Source organism: Hyperolius riggenbachi, chromosome 10, assembly GCF_040937935.1.
Source record: "Hyperolius riggenbachi isolate aHypRig1 chromosome 10, aHypRig1.pri, whole genome shotgun sequence".
In the NCBI taxonomy this organism is placed as follows: Eukaryota; Metazoa; Chordata; class Amphibia; order Anura; family Hyperoliidae; genus Hyperolius; species Hyperolius riggenbachi.
Genome location: NC_090655.1, coordinates 227,099,924 through 227,120,234, shown reverse-complemented (window position 1 = coordinate 227,120,234; position 20,311 = coordinate 227,099,924). Strand labels below are relative to the sequence as shown.

The following is a 20,311-nucleotide window of genomic DNA, read 5'->3' as shown; positions in this document are numbered from 1 at the left end:
AAAGTGTGCGCTTGCCTAGTACCCCCCTGCAAGGGTACCCCTGGCAAAGATATACTGTATTTAATAGCAATACATTGCATTTGTTTCTAAACCGTTTCCAAGCATTTACTATTGGTTTTAATTAGCTACAATACTAATTTGGTGTTTGTTTACATAAGATTTATAATTTTCTAAAACTCCAAATTTGTTATACTTAGTACTCCCTGGACCCATCATCGGAAGTACCCCCTGGGGTATGCATACCACCAGGGCCGGGCCGAAGCAGAGGTGAGAGAGGGCGCAGGGTTGGACAGGGCACACAACTCACTCAGCTATCATTCCCCTATTATTTGAAGCAGAGAGAAATAAGAAAAGGGGATACATGACAGTGACTGCAAGCCAAATAGAGATTAAGGTGTTAGAGGGGTTGGGGCCCTGGGACACCTCTTAGTCTAATAGCAATAAGTGTGTGACGGCTGGGGTGGGAGGGATGGCGGGGCGCACTTTGGTGTCTCAGCCTTGGGTGCTGGAGGACCTTGTCCCGGCTCTGCATTCCACTCATTAAGAACCTAGGTCTAAAGGATCTGCTCATCCAGCATCTCTATCTATTGCAGAGTACACACTCAGCAGGGATTACAGTTCCAATAGGAGGAGGAGGGACAAGGGAGAATGATGGGAAAGGAAGGTGAGGTTGGATGGTCACTTTGCTACTTGTGCTTTAGCGGGACTCAATCAGATATAGGGACTAGCTCGTTATAGAGGTATTTACCTCTATAGCGAGCTAGTGGCTATATTTGTGGGAAGCAGTTAACCTACCTATATGATTTGGGGATGTTGCTGGAAACCCTCACAATCCCAGGGAGGATAGACACACTTGTCCTGGCTGAAATTCCCCTCTGGGCTCTAAATCCCAGGTGTGACTGCTAACCACAAAGCCATTTGAAATAAGTGTATGGCAGATGATGAAGTGTTGTTTACAACATGCAAAGCTTTTTCCTATCTCTTTGAAGTTCTCATGGTGAGATTTCTGCTGGGTAATGGTGACAGGACTTCTCCACCAGGGGTTCCAGGAGATAAAGGAAGCCAGCAGGAGACTCCGCTTATAATATCTTGCCTTGAATGGCTGGGTGAGCAGATTCTTTAGAACACTTAAGGTGCCAATACATCTAGCGATTTTGGCAGCCAATCAAACAAGCGACAGATCTCTCTCTGATCAAATAGAGATCTGTTGGCCACCATAAACCACAGGCCCACTCCAGATTGGTTTTAGCATGAAATCTGCCTTGTGGCGGCTTATGCCACCCACTGTTGCTGACCCCCTAACGTTTTATCTGCCCCCCCCACCCCCCAGCCTCTGCAGTTATACCATACCATCCCGCCATCTGCATTAGGTGTACTTGTACTTCTGCATTTGCGCCCCCACGTGGTTGCCGGTGTTATAGCACAGTGGACATCACATACACACCAACACGTGCTACATGCCGGTTGTCGCATGGGGTCCAAATGTGGAAATTGCGGCTGACAATGGACTGGTGAGGTATTAATGCATGGCCATGGGGGGGGGGGGGGCACAGCAGCCGAAGGTGTCTGTGGCGTTCGTGATTATCGCACGTGATTACATTCTTACAATTAAGAATGTAAGCACAAGATTTCCCAGCATGTCCGATCGATACATGCGATCAAATTATGCCCGAAATTGGTCAAATTGTCGATCGAGCATGGTCTTGGCAGCCCTGATTTTCATCAGATTTGATAATATTTATTAAATCTGATGTTCAATCAGCCACCAAGTCAACAGATATATGGCCACCTTTAGGCATATGAGAAACCAGTGTAAGTAAATGGTTCCTAAAAAGAACGCAGAGACACCAGGAGCCCAACATAATGTAGTATTTTACACAAAAAGAGGAAAACTGACAGCCACTTGTGAAAGCAACTTCCGTTTTCAAAGGCACCTGGGTGACAACAGACAGAGAGGCCCCCCCACCAACATTGAGGGGGCTCACCAGATAGTTGCCACCTCAGAAGCCAGGTGGATCTAACATTTTATGTTATGAGTCCTCCTTATGCTGGGCATACACGGCTCAATTTTGCCGCTCGATTCTCCCGCTAGAACGATTCCCCGCTCGATTCCCCAGGCGATTCTCTTATCTTCCACTTGTTTTTCTTATCTTTTTCCATTGTCAAGTCCTCTTTGTAATGAGTTTCATTATACATATTAACCACTTCGCTTCCAGACCTTGTTTCCCACTTATGGATCAGAGCAGTTTTGACAGTTTAGCCATGTCCTTACTTTATCCCTACTTATGACACGGAAATGAAATATACTGTATATTGTTATTTTCAAGACAAACTAGGCTTTCATTGTATGCCATTTTTTCCCTCGAACAATTTTGTTTTCTATGAATTTTATTGGGAAAACAAGGGAAAAAATAGAAAAAAGACATTATTTCTCAGTTTTACCAATTCCATTTTAAAAATAAAATGTGCTACTGTAGATAAAAAATTTTGTTTGGCTATTTGTTACCGCTTATCACAAAACTTAGATTATGTTCCTGCCACAATTTATGGTGAAGATATTTGATTCTGAAATTATGCTACAGAGTGTATTTTTCACTATGAACTGAGAAAATAAAAGTATTTTTAACCACTTCAGGAGGAGAGCAATTTTTGCATATCAGCGCTGCTTCCATTCATTATTCAATAACTTTATTACTCCTTATCACAGCTATATATCTATATACTGTATCTATATATTGTTTTTTTTTTCAGGACAAATTAGGCTTTTGGTGTGTGAAAATTTTGTTTAGTAAATACCTTATTTTCTATGCATTTTAAAGGAAAATTAAGGTAAAAAAAAATAAAAAAACACACTATTTCTCCATTTACATCCATTATAGCTTTAGTTAAACCCAAACATTTTGTTTGCTTATGTTGGTTACAACAACATTTAGATTATGTTCCTAGCACAATGTATGGTGTTTTTTTGATTTCTGATTGTACACCATCGATGATTACGAGACCTTATTTGCAAAAATAACAGTAATATACCCTTAAGGTAACAATACATGTTTCTTTCTCTTATGTCACTTTGTTTTCATTTTACAGGTCTTTTATTTTAGTACAGAATATGCAAAAATTGTATTGCTTTTGATTCAGTTTGTGACTAAAAATAATACACAAGACATGGGCCTCAACCCTAAAACTTTCTAAACTCCATTCTACAACTTATCAGGGTTAAAGTGTTACCACATATGTCTCTAGTAGTTTTGCTAAGACTTTCCCAAGTTTGATCATAATTTTGAAAATTATTTTTTTATGTTGGATTGAGTTTGTCCCTACCCATTTTTTATGTGACGTGTGTCCAAGTTTTAAGGCACACCAAAATGTATTCTACAATTAGCACTGCATCAGATAGTGCCAGAAATGTGCACAGGAGCAAGCCCAACCCTGCACAGCACTGCTTCTGCTACAAGACATATATATCTACTGACTCGTGGCTTAGATGAAGTCACAGAGGACGTAGATATACTGTAGTGGTGGATAAAGTGGTTAAAAGTTCCATCATTTTAAACGGTTCTGTGAAGTACTTTCAGTTACTCCCTAAAAAGTCCCAATTAGTGACTAATTAGTTTGTAGACCAAGCTAAATTGCTATCATCACTGTAAAAACGTGGATGCGCTTGTATATGTAAACAGGGATAAAACTGGGTAAAAATGACAGCAGCTGGGAATGAACAAATTTATAAAAGCTTTAAAGTGAATCTGATGCTAAAACAAGTTAGATACTGGATGATCCACAGGCTTCCCCAATCCTCATCGCCCCCTAGAATGCTTGGCAAGCAGCACCCTCTTCTTCTTTGCGCCGACAATGCTCCCATGTGTACAAGCCCAGCCACACTGCACAGGCACCAGTAGGATTTGCAGGGATGATAAACTCATGCACCAGCAGGTCCGTGCTACTGCTGGGCCATACTTTGCGACTCTGCAGTGCGGACGCGCTCATACACAGAGAGGAATAGTTTCCAAGGAACCCAGCATAGTAATGGAGGGGCGTAAGAAGATCGGGGAAAGCCTTTGGAGTATCCAGTGTTGAAGGGAGTCAAGCCATCAGTGTGCCACCATGTAAGGCCATGAGAGACTTTCTTATAGGTTACAGAAAGCATGAAGTGAGAGAGATATTGAGCCTACCATATCTATTTCATTTTAACCACTTACTGACAAGCTGACTTATAAAAACATTCTGCTAGAGCCTCTTAATGGCTCCAGGACATTTTTATTGGTCAGACAGTGCTCCTGCGCGTGCACGTGAAAATAGTGGGGAAAAAACCCACCATAGAAAAAATACACCTTTATTTCCAAATTCTATATTGTCACCATGCTTTGTACTAGGGACATCATTAAAATCTTGTGATAACCAGAACAAATAGGCAGATAAAATGTGTGGGTTTTATGCACAGTAGCAGTGTTTATATTAAAACTATAGGGGATGACATTGGAGAAATAGTGTATTTTTTTCATTTTTTCCTTGTTTTTCCTTTTAAAATGCATAGAAAATAGAATAGTAATTACTGAAAACAAACATCAACCCCAAAAAGCCCAATTGGTGGTGAAAAAAACAAGATATAGATCATTTAATTGTGATTAGTGGTGATTAAGCTATTGGCAAATGAAAGGGATGAGCACTGAAAGGTGAAAATCGCTCTTGTTCGTTAGGGTAAAAACACCTTTGGGGTGAAGTGGTTAAACAATGCAAATTGCCTGACAGGGATGAGCAAGAACTATTTCCCGAGGAGTGTGCAGAGGGTTCGGGCTGTGTAAGCAGGTGTAAACTCACCTAGGACATTGCTGCCTCCCTTCCGAAGCGCATTTCTTCTTCTGACACTTCTGCCTTCACAGCAGAAGTTCCAATTTAGAAGGCGGACTTATCAGAAGATGGAGAGCAGTGTGGAACACATTGGAAGGGAGGTGGCAACCTAGGTGAGTTAACCCCTGCTTGCACCCCTGCAAACAACGATTTTGCTTCTTCCTAAATTGTTCTTACGTCTCTAAAATACTTGTAACCACAGACCCTGATCAAACATACGGATCAGGTGTCCCTGACTGAAGTCTGACTTGCCACATTCTTGTTTTAGGTGTGTGGTTCAGACACCACTGCAGCCAAAGAGATCAGCAGGGCTGCCAGGCAACTGGTATTTTTGAAAAGGAAATAAATATGGCAGCCTCCAAAACACTCACTATAGTGTCCTTTGAAGTTTCTACAACATGGCAGATCTGTTTCATTAAGATGGGCATTTATCTGTGATCCACAGCAATATGGTGGACATTAATTCAACTACTTAGCCAATGAAGCCAAACAACTGAAGTGAGAGGGGTATGGAGGCTTCTATATTTATTTTCTTTTAAACAATACCAGTTGTCTTGCTGCCCAGCTGATCTATTTAGCTGCAGTAGTGTCTGAATAACACCAGAAACAAGCATGCCACTAATCTTATCAGATCTGACAATAATGTCAAAATCATCTGATCTGCATATGCTTGTTCAGGGTCTATAGCTAAAAGTATTAGAGGCAGAGGATCAGCAAGACTGCCAGGCAACTGGTATTGTTTCAAAGGAAATAAATCTGGCAGCCTCCATATCCCTCTCACTTCATGAATCAGAGGCTTTAAAGCTGCCATGTAAAATATGTGTCAGGCCAGTCCAAAAAGGTGTATAGAGGGAAAAAGGTCAAACTTTAGCAATATACAAGTCTTGGATCAGAGAAGTAAACATTTAATTGGAATGTACTCTTTGATGTCTAATGAGGTTGTCTTTTAAGGATACCTCAACTGACATGTGACATGATGAGATAGACATGGGTATGTACAGTGCCTAGCACACAAATACCTATGCTGTGTTCCTTTTTTACTTTCTCTGCCTGAAAGAGCTAAATATCAGGTATGTAAGTGGCTGACTCAGTCCTGACTCAGACAGGAAGTGACTACAGTGTGACCCTCCCTGATAAGAAATTCCAACTATAAAACACTTTCCTAGCAGAAAATGGCTTCTGAGAGCAAGAAAGAGATAAAAAGAGGAATTTCTTATCAGTGAGGGTCACACTGTAGTCACTTCCTGTCTGAGTCAGGACTGAGTCAGCCACTTACATACTTGATATTTAACTCTTTCAGACAGAGAAAGAGAAAAAAAGGAGCACAGCATAGTTATTTGTGTGCTAGGCACTGTACATACACATGTCTATCTCATTATGTCACATTTCAGTTTGGGTATCCTTTAACTACAAAACATTTCCCACACTCTGAACATGAAAAGGGGCGTTCTCCAGTATGACATTTCTGGTGTCTTTCAAGATGTCCTTTCTGAGAAAAACTTTTGTCACACTCTGAACAGGAAAAGGAGCGTTCACCTGTGTGAGTTTTCTGATGTACAACAAGCTCTGAATTTCTACTAAAGCCTTTCCCACACTCTGAACCTGAAAAAGGACGCTCGCCTGTGTGGCTTCTCTGGTGTCGAGCAAAATCTCCTTTATGATTGAACCCTTTCCCACACTCTGAACAGGAAAAAGGCCAAACACCTGTGTGCATTCTCTCATGTGTAATAAGCTGTCCTTTCTGAATGAAACTTTTCCCGCACTCTGAACAGGAAAAAGGTAGCTCACCCGTGTGACATCTCTGGTGTCTAAGAAGGGCTCCTTTCTGGCTAAAACTTCTTCCACACTCTGAACAGGAAAAAGGAGACTCGCCTGTGTGTCTTATCTGATGTATAATACATTCTGATTTTCCAGTAAAATCCTATCCACACTCTGAACATGAAAATGGACGCTCGCCTGTGTGACTTCTCTGATGTCTAACCAGATCTCCTTTCTGAATAAATCCTTTTCCACATTCTGAACATGAAAAGGGACGTTCACCTGTGTGAATTCTCTGATGTTTAATAAAAAGACCTTTGTGAAAAAAGCCCTTCCCGCACTCTGAACACAGAAATGGACGCTCACCAGTATGGCTTTTCTTGTGAGCAAGAAGGTCTGATTCAGAACAGAAACATTTCCCACACTCTAAACATGAAAAGGGACAATCAACTGTGTGTGTCCTCTGGTGTTTTAAAAGGAGTCCTTTCTCAGTGAAACACTTCCCACACTCTGGACATGAGAATTGACACTCAGCTGTGTGAATTCTCTGGTGTTTAAAAAGGTAAGCTTTCAGAGTGAATTTTTTCCCACACTCTGCACATCTAAAAGGATGTGAGCCTGTGTGAATTCTCTGGTGTTTATCAAGATCTGCTTTTAACGGAAAAGCTTTCCCACACTCTGTACAGGAAAAAGGGCGCTCGCCTGTGTGAGTTATCTGATGTCTAAAAAGACTTGCTTTCTGAGTGAAACCTTTCCCACACTCTGAACATGAAAAATGGCGTTCAGTTGAGTGAGTTCTCAGGTGCATATGAAGATTGGATATGTGACTGAAAGTTTTCCCACACTCTGTACATGGATAAGGACGCTCACCTGTGTGGCTTCTCTGGTGGGAAATATAGTATGCTTGCCAAATAAAACTTTTCCCACACTCTGAACATGAAAAAGGTTTACCCCTAGTGTGCACTTTTCGATGTACAACCAGAGACGAGTTCTTTGTGAAAAACTTGCCACATTCAGAACATGAAAATCCCTTATGATTACCAGTAGATGTCATAGTAGGTGATTCTGCAGGAGAAGATTCGTCATAAGACTGATCTGATGATCTACTTGCACTACCTGAGATGTGTGAATATTTGAGGTGACAGGAAGTAATGTGTCAGAAGATTCCTCAGGATTAGAGGGATCTGATCTCTCCTCATGGTAAAGTCTGTGATGTGTATTTCCAGTAATGGGGTTTCCTCCTGGAGAATATTGTGTGACGCCATTATCTTCTGCATTATCATCTGGGGGTGAGATAGTGTTCCCCACATCCTGTCTATCTATTGGGAAGATAATAATAGTTATAGAATATGCATTCTCCTGCATGCAGGTAGCAGTCGTGTATGTGGCTCTAGCAGTGATTAATTATACAGAACTCTGGCATGTATGACAGGAGTACTGGGGAAGAGATAATAGGGTGCACATCTCTTCCTGTCAGAAGAGTTACCACATCGGCTGGATAGTCTAAGATGAGGGATTTTACATGAATATGACAAGAAGTTGCTCGTGAGTCATTGGGGCAGATTTGTCTGAGAGAAAAATCTTAGGAGCTTTCTAGAAATCATGCAGAACTGTCTCAGACATTTTGCGAAGGTGCAATTTCCTTCTAAAACAGGAAGAGATACTCAGAATGAGTGCAGTCTGTGGGGGACATTTATCAAGAGTGTCTGAGACAAAATATTAGTAGGGTTTTGAAATCCATGCAGAATTGTCTCAGACATCCTAAGAAATCACTAAATAATGCAGATTCCTTCTTAAACTGTTAGGAATAGGAGGAGTTAGGAAGGCAAATCCATCCCTAAACTGCTGTAGGTTAAGAAGTGCTTCATAGCAGTTCTCCAGAGAGTGCAGCAGTGCTGGCTAGACATGATTTGTGTAGGGCTCCTCCCCCCTCACTCAGAGCCTGCTGACAGGGGGTGTGTTGGTTACCTCAGCAACAGCAATTTCCCTTACACAATGCACTGCCTGAGAGACCTTCCTAACTCCTCCTATTCCTAACAGTAATAGAAGGAATCTGCACTATTTAGTGATTTCTTAGAATGTCTGAGGCAGTTTTCACATATTTCTAAAAACCTTGATAAATGCCCCCCTGAGAAGTTTCTTACTATCATGCAGAACAGTTCCTCTGCTGGCTAGAAATGTCTGTAATGCTTTGATAAATCTGGCCCTGTGAGAGAATCCTCTGAGTGCGGTAAGCTGTATTGTAGCAGCTTTAACACAGAAAAAGGGGACTCAATAGTATTTTAATGGAAAAACAGCAGCAGTCGGGGCACTTCTTAAGATAGGATGGAATTTGTGATGTCAATCAGTCCGGATACTCCTGATTTAGAAAAAAAATCTTACAGTATAGCTGCTGTCTGGGCTTTACAAGGAAGAGATGTGACTGACAGCTGTGAAAGAGAACTTTAACTCAGTTATGTGGAGAATAAAACAACACATACAGCACAAGCTGACCGCCGTGGCAGCTCTGCAGTTTTAGAAGTGGTATCATCAATTCTTAATTCTACAACAGATTAGCACTGGTTTTGCACTGTTCTACCAGTACAACATTTCTAGAGAGTCATGCAAAACTAGTGAAAAAGTCTGATTTTGTAATTAGTGAATTTTCTCTCAGAACACATTTAGATTGCAATTACTTGCAAGTTCAACCAGAAAATAAAGTACAACACCAGCCTGCTCCCTCACATATCCCTGGTGATCCAGAGGAAGGCAAAAAACCCTTACAAGGCATGGTCCAATTAGCCCCAAAAAGGAAAAAAAACCCTCCTTCCCGACTCCAGAAGGCAATCAAATAAATTCCCTGGATCAACACCACTGGGCATTACTGAATAATTATAGCCATGGATGTCTTTCAACGCAAGGAAAGCATCTAAGCACCCTTTGTGATTAAATAGATAGGAAATAGGAAGTAAAGATATTGTAAATGTTTTGATAAAACCAAATATTACCTCAACGCCAGTGTTTCCCAAATGTGTCCTCATGGCCACCAAACTTGCACTCTTAGCAGGTCACCTGCCCACAGATGTCCTTATGCGAGATACCTGTAGAACATGCACTGCTGGTGGCCTGTGAGGACAGGTTTGGTAAACACAGCTCTGACCAGTGCGCTTGAAAAAAAGCGGCAAATTGAGATGGTGGCAAAATAATCAGTTCTGCTTTATTTATGTTAAAGTATATTTATAATTACCTGGTGCTTCCAATAGCCCCCTCTCTGTTGTCCCGGAATCTCCCCTGGTAATCTGGCCAGTCGTGGGCTTCTGCGCATGCGTGGTCCGGCCAAGGTCTGGGAGCATTTTGCACCTGCGCAGTACTTCAGACTGTACTGAAGACGGCTGATCACCCCTCACACAGGTCTCACCTTCCTCTTTAATTGCCCCCATCACTTTATCCTGCTCTAAAGAGTGCAGTTCAACCCACAAATATGCCTCTTCATTTTCCTCTTTCATTGTCCTCATCATGTCACCCTCCTCCATAGACTACTGATCACTGCTCACATATTTGTTTTCTCCTTCCTCTTTAATTGGCCTCCTTACTTCCTTTGTGGACAGCCAATAACCACTCATGAATGTCTCTTCTTCGTCTTTATATACCCCCATCACTTCACCCTCTTCCATGGAATTCAGATCACTCTTCACATATGTCTCTTCACCTTTAATTGTCCCCATGATTTTACTTCCCTCTGTAGACTGATGACCCATCTCACATGTTTCTTCTTCCTCTTTAATTATCTGTATCACTTGCCCCTCTTGTGTGGACTGCCAATCACCCCTCATATACTTCTCTTCTTCTTCTTTAATCACCCACATCATTTCACCCTCTTCCATGGAATGTAGATCACTCTTCACATACATCTCTTCATCTTCTCTTTTACTGGTCGTAATGACTTCATCCTCCTGTGTAGACTGCCGATCAGCCATCACATATGTCTTCTCTTCTTCCTGTTTGATTGTTCTCATCATACCACTGTCTTCCACAGACTGTTGGTCACCCTTCACATGTGTCCCTCCCTGTTTAACTGTGAGAGTAATTTGTTCTTCATTCTAAACCATGTAAATAAGAGAACATACCATCTTAAACACAATAATACTACTGAACTAAGAATACATAAAATAAAGTAATATTTGAAAATTTACAGTTATTTTTGAATTCTAGATCTTCAGTGATATCTACCTGATAGTGGTGTATGCTGGGATCTTTCTCTGTACAATTATGGGAATCAAGAGAACCTTTACATCCATCTGTTGGGTTTCTGATACTGGGTACATCTGTAAGAAACACACACACACTACTAATTGATTACATTGTTTCTATGTGTGTATCAGATGATAGGATGATCTAGGTCTGGAGTCCCCAGTGCCAAATCCAGTCCACCAATCCTGTTTTTCTTTTACTAACCTCTTAAGTGTGTTTAATGAATGTTTGTAGCTCACTGATGCACTCATTGATTCCACTGACTGAGGAGCCAGTCATGTAGTGCCTCAGGTCATGTGGCTGCATCATCCAAGTAGATACCTGCAATGTCACTTGAGCACACCTAGACATTTACATCATCTGGCTGGCTCAGCTGGTATATAGAAGGAGTTGTGCAGATGGAGTCCTAGTCTCACTGGCCGCTGTCTCCTATAGAGGTGTCCCCCCCCTCCAACAAGAACTCAATCATGTGCTCCTCTCATGGTGGTGCAGCTTACATTCTACTGGAAAGGTGGGTAGAACCTTTTCTGACCCTCACCCACATGTTAACACCTCTCTACAGCCCCACCCACCCATCATTTATCCATCAAACTCCCTTGTCACCATCCTGACCATCACGCACCTCCCATGTCACCATTACTGACCCTCACCTACCTCCCACGTCACCACTCCTGACCCTCCCCTATCTCTCATAACACCATTACTGACCATCCCCCACCTCTTATATCACCACTCCTGACTCTCCCCTACCTCTCATATCACCATTACTGACCCTCCCCTACCTCTCATATCACCATTACTGTCCCTAACCTACCTCCCACGTCACCACTCCTGTCCTGACTCTCACCTACTTCCCACGTCACCACTCCTGACCCTCCCCTACCTCTCATATCGCCATTACTGACCATCCTCTACCTCTCATATCACCACTCCTGACCCTCCCCTACCTCTCATATCACCATTACTGACCCTCCCCTACCTCTCATATCACCATTAGTGTCCCTCACCTACCACCCACGTCACCACTCCTGTCCTGACTCTCACCTACTTCCCACATCACCACTCCTGACCCTCCCCTACCTCTCATAACACCATTACTGACACTCCCCTACCTCTCATATCACCATTACTGACACTCCCCTACCTCTCATATCACCATTACTGACACTCCCCTACCTCTCATATCACCATTACTGACCCTCCCCTACCTCTCATATCACCATTACTGTCCCTCACCTACCACCCACGTCACCACTCCTGTCCTGACTCTCACCTACTTCCCACATCACCACTCCTGACCCTCCCCTACCTCTCATATCACCATTACTGACCATCCTCTACCTCTCATATCACCACTCCTGACCCTCCCCTACCTCTCATATCACCATTACTGACCCTCCCCTACCTCTCATATCGCCATTACTGACACTCCCCTACCTCTCATATCACCATTACTGACACTCCCCTACCTCTCATATCACCATTACTGACCCTCCCCTACCTCTCATATCACCATTACTGTCCCTCACCTACCACCCACGTCACCACTCCTGTCCTGACTCTCACCTACTTCCCACATCACCACTCCTGACCCTCCCCTACCTCTCATATCGCCATTACTGACCATCCCCTACCTCTCATATCGCCATTACTGACCCTCCCCTACCTCTCATATCACCATTACTGACACTCCCCTACCTCTCATATCGCCATTACTGACACTCCCCTACCTCTCATATCACCATTACTGACACTCCCCTACCTCTCATATCACCATTACTGACACTCCCCTACCTCTCATATCACCATTACTGACCCTCACCTAACTCCTACGTCACCACTCCTGTCCTGACTCTCACCTACCTCCCACGTCACCACTCCTAACCCTCACCTGACCTGTGCCCAGTAAGCACATATTTGCTTTTATGTGTGTACAAATGTATCTAAAAAAGATAGCTGCACTAGTTATGTGAGGGGCGGGATATCTGTACTTGTTAAAGTGAGGGATGAGATATCTGAAATAAGTGAAAGTCTCCTCTCACCTGGTGAAGTGAGGAGTGTCCGATTCTCCATTATGATGGTCTTGTAGAGGTCTTTGTGACCTTCTGAATACTGCCAATCCTGCAAGGAGAAAAAGACACATCCTGATAAAGGCAGTCTGCACTGGTAGTGGAGGAGGAAGAGTAGATAGGCACATGTGGGCAGTCACAAAGTCCCCTCATCTCTCAGTAATCACAACTCACAGTCTAGAAGAACTGTTAGCTACAGTAAACATTGGTGGGGGGGGGGGGGCTAGGTACAATTACAGAAAAAGCTGGGGCACTATTATTAATTATATAGATTATAAGAATATGTAGACACACCATATTGTCTCCCCTACTGCCATTCTCTGCAATGTCCCTTCTCTACTTCCTTCCTCTCTGTAGCTTCCTATATGTACCTTCCACATGGTATACATCAGTTCACCACCTAGTGGAGTAAAAAGGAGCTGCAACCATCATTACACAACCTCGTGCTGTTCCTCCATTACGTAAACGTGTGTCATTGTCATTCCATCATTTCCTCATCGCTTCCCTGTTAATATCTCCTTAGTAGTAGAGTATTGTACTGTGTTAGCCATAAGTAAAAGCAAGAAGTTTTGAGGATCAGGATGATACCATTTATTGGCTAACTTAAAAGAAAAATAATAGTATATATATATATATATATATATATATATATCTCATTAGTTTTTTTTTTTAAATTAGCCAATTAATGGTATTATTCTGATTATTATTATTATTTATTGTATTTATAAAGCGCCAACACATTACGCAGCGCTGGACATTAATTTAGGTTACAGACAATATTTAGGGGTGAGATTCAAAAATTCTTGCTGTTATCACCTGACTGCCTGCCACAGTTACAAAGCAAACCAGTAAGCTCTGACATAATGAAAGAGCTGAGCTTCAGGAAATTGATTTGATTGCAAATAGACTATTAAAATGTGGGGTTTCTTTAGGGACTTGTATTAGTGAATAGTGGCTTCGATCCCAGATGTTGTGCTACTTTCATGGGTCACCACAACTCAGTTCCCCCCAGCCATAAAAACACCTGCTCAGAAGGGGGCATCTGAGAGTAGGAAGCTGCAACCCTCCCCTCTCCTTCTCCTGTTGCTCCAACAGTAAGTCCTTTGTTTCCCAGAGTGAATTTAGACAATCAGATTTTTGGCTGTCAGCAGTGTTTACTCTCAAACATATTTCTTTCTATCTATCTCTCACAAACAGAACTATTTTTAACTTTCTGATTGCCTAATATTTAATGACACGTTTTCTAAAACCCTATTTCCCAGCAGTTTTACCACTGTCGATGCTACACAGAGATGTCCAGGGATTATTTCTCTTTATCAAACATACAGCTGGGAATGGGATAGATGCTAATAGCTTTTAACAAGTGATGGAGACTGTGGTATACTCTCCCAACTCACAGCTGTTTCGTAGCACACAGCCATGTACATCATCAGAAGTATAGGGTTTAGAATAAAATCTAGTGTGGAGAGCATGGAGGCCAGTTCAGATGCCATTCACTATGCTGTGTAAATAGCGACTTACCCATGGCTTCTTCTGGACCTACAGCTAGCCCACTCAGTCTTATCCTCTGCTTCTTCCAGACCTGCGGCCAGCCCACTCAGTCTTACCCACGGCTTCTTCTCAGACCTGCGGCCAGCCCACTCAGTCTTACCCACGGCTTCTGCCAGACCTGCAGCCAGCTCAATCAGTCTTACCCATGGCTTCTTCCAGACCTGCGGCCAGCCCACTCAGTCTTACCCACGGCATCTTACAGATCTGCGGCTAGCCCACTCAGTCTTACCGTTTCTTCCACACCTGCGGCCAGCCCACTCAGTCTTACCCTCTGCTTCTTCCAGACCTGCGGCCAGCCCACTCAGTCTTAGCCACGGCTTCTGCCAGACCTGCGGCCAGCCCACTCAGTCTTACCTTCGGCTTCTTCTGGACCTGCAGCCAGTCCACTCAGTCTTAGCCACGGCTTCTGCCAGACCTGCGGCCAGCCCACTCAGTCTTACCCATGGCTTCTTCCAGACCTGCGGCCAGCCCACTCAGTCTTACCCACGGCATCTTACAGATCTGCGGCCAGCCCACTCAGTCTTACCCTGTTTCTTCCACACCTGCGGCCAGCCCACTCAGTCTTACCCTCTGCTTCTTCCAGACCTGTGGCCAGCCCACTCAGTCTTAGCCACGGCTTCTGCCAGACCTGCGGCCAGCCCACTCAGTCTTACCCATGGCTTCTTGCAGACCTGCGGGAAGCCCACTCAGTCTTACTCACGGCTTCTGCCAGACCTATTGCCAGCCCACTAGGTCTTACCCACGGCTTCTTCCAGACCTGCAGCCAGCCCACTCAGTCTTACCCTCTGCTTCTTCCAGACCTGCGGCCAGCCCACTCAGTCTTACCCTCTGCTTCTTCCAGACCTGCGGCCAGCCCACTCAGTCTTACCCATGGCTTCTTGCAGACCTGCGGCAAGCCCACTCAGTCTTACTCACGGCTTCTTCCAGACCAGCGGCAAGCCCACTCAGTCTTACGGCTTCTTCCAGACCTGCAGCCAGCCCACTCAGTCTTACCCACGGCTTCTTCCAGACCTGCGGCCAGCCCACTCAGTCTTACCTCTTGCTTCTTCCAGACCTGCGGCCAGCCCACTCAGTCTTACCCATGGCTTCTTGCAGACCTGCGGGAAGCCCACTCAGTCTTACTCACGGCTTCTGCCAGACCTATTGCCAGCCCACTAGGTCTTACCCACGGCTTCTTCCAGACCTGCAGCCAGCCCACTCAGTCTTACCCTCTGCTTCTTCCAGACCTGCGGCCAGCCCACTCAGTCTTACCCATGGCTTCTTGCAGACCTGCGGCAAGCCCACTCAGTCTTACTCACGGCTTCTTCCAGACCTGCGGCAAGCCCACTCAGTCTTACGGCTTCTTCCAGACCTGCAGCCAGCCCACTCAGTCTTACCCACGGCTTATTCCAGACCTGCGGCCAGCCCACTCAGTCTTACCTCCTGCTTCTTCCAGACCTGCGGTAAGCCCACTCAGTCTTACCCACGGCTTTTTCCAGACCGGCGGCCAGCCCTCTCAGTCTTACCCTCTGCTTCTTCCAGACCTGCGGCCAGCCCACTCAGTCTTACCCACGGCTTCTTCCAGACCTGCAACCAACCCACTCAGTCTTACCCATGGCTTCTTCCAGACCTGCGGCCAGCCCACTCAGTCTTACCCATGGCTTCTTCCAGACCTGCGGCCAGCCCACTCAGTCTTACACTCTGCTTCTAACAGACCTACGGCCAGCCCACTTAGTCTTTCCCACGGCTTCTTCCAGGCCTGCAGCCAGCCCACTCAGTCTTACCCACGTCTTCTTCCAGACCTGCGGCCAGCTCATGCAGTCTTACCCACGGCTTCTTCTAGACCTGCAGCCAGCCCACTCAGTCTTACCCACGGCTTCTTCCAGACCTGCGGCCAGCCCACTCAGTCTTACCTCCTGCTTCTTCCAGACCTGCGGCCAGCCCACTCAGTCTTACCCATGGCTTCTTGCAGACCTGCGGGAAGCCCACTCAGTCTTACTCACGGCTTCTGCCAGACCTATTGCCAGCCCACTAGGTCTTACCCACGGCTTCTTCCAGACCTGCAGCCAGCCCACTCAGTCTTACCCTCTGCTTCTTCCAGACCTGCGGCCAGCCCACTCAGTCTTACCCATGGCTTCTTGCAGACCTGCGGCAAGCCCACTCAGTCTTACTCACGGCTTCTTCCAGACCTGCGGCAAGCCCACTCAGTCTTACGGCTTCTTCCAGACCTGCAGCCAGCCCACTCAGTCTTACCCACGGCTTCTTCCAGACCTGCGGCCAGCCCACTCAGTCTTACCTCCTGCTTCTTCCAGACCTGCGGTAAGCCCACTCAGTCTTACCCACGGCTTTTTCCAGACCGGCGGCCAGCCCTCTCAGTCTTACCCTCTGCTTCTTCCAGACCTGCGGCCAGCCCACTCAGTCTTACCCATGGCTTCTTGCAGACCTGCGGCAAGCCCACTCAGTCTTACTCACGGCTTCTTCCAGACCTGCGGCAAGCCCACTCAGTCTTACGGCTTCTTCCAGACCTGCAGCCAGCCCACTCAGTCTTACCCACGGCTTCTTCCAGACCTGCGGCCAGCCCACTCAGTCTTACCTCCTGCTTCTTCCAGACCTGCGGCCAGCCCACTCAGTCTTATCCATGGCTTCTTGCAGACCTGCGGGAAGCCCACTCAGTCTTACTCACGGCTTCTGCCAGACCTATTGCCAGCCCACTAGGTCTTACCCACGGCTTCTTCCAGACCTGCAGCCAGCCCACTCAGTCTTACCCTCTGCTTCTTCCAGACCTGCGGCCAGCCCACTCAGTCTTACCCATGGCTTCTTGCAGACCTGCGGCAAGCCCACTCAGTCTTACCCATGGCTTCTTGCAGACCTGCGGCAAGCCCACTCAGTCTTACTCACGGCTTCTTCCAGACCTGCGGCAAGCCCACTCAGTCTTATGGCTTCTTCCAGACCTGCAGCCAGCCCACTCAGTCTTACCCACGGCTTCTTCCAGACCTGCGGCCAGCCCACTCAGTCTTACCTCCTGCTTCTTCCAGACCTGCGGTAAGCCCACTCAGTCTTACCCACGGCTTTTTCCAGACCGGCGGCCAGCCCTCTCAGTCTTACCCTCTGCTTCTTCCAGACCTGCGGCCAGCCCACTCAGTCTTACCCACGGCTTCTTCCAGACCTGCAACCAACCCACTCAGTCTTACCCATGGCTTCTTCCAGACCTGCGGCCAGCCCACTCAGTCTTACCCACGGCTTCTTCCAGACCTGCGGCCAGCCCACTCAGTCTTACACTCTGCTTCTAACAGACCTACGGCCAGCCCACTTAGTCTTTCCCACGGCTTCTTCCAGGCCTGCGGCCAGCCCACTCAGTCTTACCCACGTCTTCTTCCAGACCTGCGGCCAGCTCATGCAGTCTTACCCACGGCTTCTTCTAGACCTGCAGCCAACCCACTCAGTCTTACCCACGGCTTCTTCCGGAACTGCAGCCTGCCCACTCAGTCTTACCCATGGCTTCTTCCAGACCTGCGGCTAGCCCACTCAGTCTTACCCTCTGCTTCTTCCAGATCTGCGGCCCACCCACTCAGTCTTACCCTGGGCTTCTTCTGGACCTGCAGCCAGTCCACTCAGTCTTACCCTTGGCTTTTTCCGGACCTGCAGCCAGCCCACTCAGTCTTACCCTTGGCTTCTTCCAGGCCTGCAGCCAGCCCACTCAGTCTTACCCACGGCTTCTTCCAGACCTGCGGCCAGGGCACTCAGTCTTACCCATGGCTTCTTCCAGACCTGCAGCCAGCCCACTCAGTCCTACCCATGGCTTCTTCCAGACCTGCGGCCAGCCCACCCAGTCTTACCCTCTGCTTCTTCCAGATCTGCGGCCCGCCCACTCAGTCTTACCCTCGGCTTCTTCTGGACCTGCAGCCAGTCCACTCAGTCTTACCCCATGGTAATATCCCATCACGTAGGTCTACTCCTTCACTTATCAGTAAAAGCTATTCACATCTCTCTTGTGCCTACCTCTCTTTTTGATGTTTGGTGTACAGGACTGGTCCTACTGTGAACCCTGCAAAATCTAGGAGTGGCAGCTGGCCCAAGCAGCAGTGCACAAGTACCTAGTTCAGTGCCGGAACCTCTCATCTTCTCATTTCATAAGAAGAATATGTTGTTTTATCATTCAAACCACACTGGTCCTTTCTATCCTGGTTCATTTTCATTCATGTTAACATTTTAAAATTAGTAATATAGCAATTTAAAGGATGGGAATAAAGTTTTGAGTCAATCAAACACATTTTTTTTAGTAGAAAAATATATATTTACCTAGAAAAAGGGACAAATTCCTGAAAGAGGGACAAATGAGGAAGAAAGAGGGACAGAGGGACAGGGCTCCCAAAGAGGGACGGTCCCTCCGAAAGAGGGACAGTTGGGAGCTATGGAAATATAGTATAGATATGATAAATATACAATACAAATATATAATCAGTAAAATCATATAGCTATCCTATCATACATTTACATTTTTGCTGAAGGTCTCAGGCCGACCACAAAGTCACAGGATAGAAGCTTAGTAGACTAGACTAGCACCTCAGGGGCGCACAGAAAGTGAAGGCTAGAGCACGCGCATGCAGGAAGTAATTGGTGGAACGCACACACTAGGAGTGGTGGAGCGCAGTGCCTGCTGCAGAAAGTACTGGAACGCATAAAGTCGAGAATTTCCGGTCTGTTGTGAAGCGGAAGTCTGAGGAAAGCAGTGCGGAGGCAGCAACGAGTGGAGACAGCAGGTAACTATAGCGGAGATATGGCTTTATATAGATTATAGAAGATTCTTATTGTTACTGGTCTATACGTGTGGCTCGGACTGGCTGCATACCCGGTACACTTCCATGCGCAGTAGGGGCGAGGTGCGGCCACATGGACGAGTCAGCCGGGCGGATTGTGCAAGCTTCCTCCCTGATGTCACCGCACGTAATGCTTTCTGTTCAACTCTGTCCCCGACTCTCACACCCTCTATATATGTACGCGTTTCCCATAGCCTATATAGTATATTATATCCTCATAACCTATATAGTATATTATAGCCTTTTGTCTTCCCATAGTGTTTCATAGCTTGCAACTCTTTCTACTCATTCCAGTGTTTTTTTTTTTCAGCTATCCATTGTCCTCACTTTTTCATAGTAATTTTCAGTTTCCCATCTCTGAAGTAGCCTACATGCATAGGCAAAATAGGTTAGTGATAGGCAAAGGGGAGGTTAGGGTACTTTTACACTATATCAGTTGTAATTGAAAGGTGCAGTTGTCCTGCTGTCCATATTTCCCTCTGGCCTCTTCCACTCGATATGCTGAAAAACTGATTCCTTCTCACAAGGGACTGCTATGGAAAAGTAAAACAAAACGCATCAAAGAAAACCTGTTTGAAAAAAGGGCCCCGGGGGGGAGTACATTTGAAATCGGCGCTGGTAGACTTGGGCGCAGGATACAGCGGTATATGGCTGATCCTGCTTCTGCACAAGTCCAGGCCGATTTAATTACTATTCCCCCTCCAGGCCACCATGGATAGTGGGGGAATGAAATAATTTGGCTTCCAGCGATTGCTGGAGGCCGAATTATTATGTTTTTAAGAAACCTCGGCTCCGTCTTCTGACGGAGCCGACGTTACTCACTGAGTGCTGCAATAGGAATGATTCCTATTGTAGTCTGGAGGCGCTGGCTGCACCCAAATCTAGCAGCGCTGAAAAGCACTCCTCCGCCGGGGGGGGGGGGGGGGAGCCTCTGGATCTGATTGAGGCTCCCCCGTCATCCCCCCCCCCCCCTCCCTCCCAAGTGGTCCTCGCTAGGCTGCTCCGAACAGCAGCCAGGCAAATTTTAACCTCTCCAGCGCAGGGGCAGTAACGGCTCTCAGC

At 45.9% G+C, this 20,311-nt stretch overlaps 3 protein-coding genes across 6 annotated transcripts in view; 1 reads left to right on the top strand and 2 right to left on the bottom strand.

The window, feature by feature from the left end:
• Positions 1–6,232: 6,232 nt before the first annotated feature.
• LOC137536862 (gastrula zinc finger protein XlCGF17.1-like) lies at positions 6,233–6,559 on the bottom strand. Its single transcript, XM_068259047.1, has one exon. It carries the CDS (start codon positions 6,557–6,559, stop codon positions 6,233–6,235), a length of 327 nt encoding a protein of 108 aa, XP_068115148.1.
• On the bottom strand, positions 6,555–19,014 carry LOC137534667 (oocyte zinc finger protein XlCOF6-like). 4 transcript variants are annotated; one of them, XM_068256283.1, is made up of 5 exons: positions 18,928–19,014; positions 12,876–12,954; positions 10,813–10,907; positions 9,830–10,682; positions 6,555–7,922 (listed from the first exon to the last, which is right to left on the bottom strand). In XM_068256283.1, exons 2-4 carry the CDS (start codon positions 12,904–12,906, stop codon positions 10,119–10,121), a joined length of 690 nt encoding a protein of 229 aa, XP_068112384.1. In that variant the 5' UTR covers positions 12,907–12,954; positions 18,928–19,014; the 3' UTR covers positions 6,555–7,922; positions 9,830–10,118. The 4 variants fall into 4 exon arrangements, with proteins under 4 accessions (XP_068112384.1, XP_068112383.1, XP_068112385.1 ...); XM_068256282.1 differs by lacking the exon at positions 18,928–19,014 and adding an exon at positions 13,197–13,273; XM_068256284.1 differs by lacking the exons at positions 10,813–10,907; positions 18,928–19,014 and adding an exon at positions 13,197–13,273 and having other exon boundaries at positions 9,830–10,657.
• A 123-nt stretch (positions 19,015–19,137) lies between these two features.
• The window catches only part of LOC137534642 (uncharacterized), a 30,244-nt gene continuing 29,070 nt past the window's right edge, over positions 19,138–20,311 (top strand). The window contains exon 1 of the mRNA XM_068256246.1: positions 19,138–19,192. The gene's annotated coding sequence lies outside the window, so the exon portion shown is untranslated. The remainder of the gene's footprint in view (positions 19,193–20,311) is intronic.

Coding starts and splice junctions, on each gene's coding strand:
- LOC137536862 (XM_068259047.1), bottom strand. CDS start 6,559: ATGCACACAGGTGTTTGGCCTTTTTCCTGTTCAGAGTGTGGGAAAGGG.
- LOC137534667 (XM_068256281.1), bottom strand. CDS start 7,657: ATGACATCTACTGGTAATCATAAGGGATTTTCATGTTCTGAATGTGGC.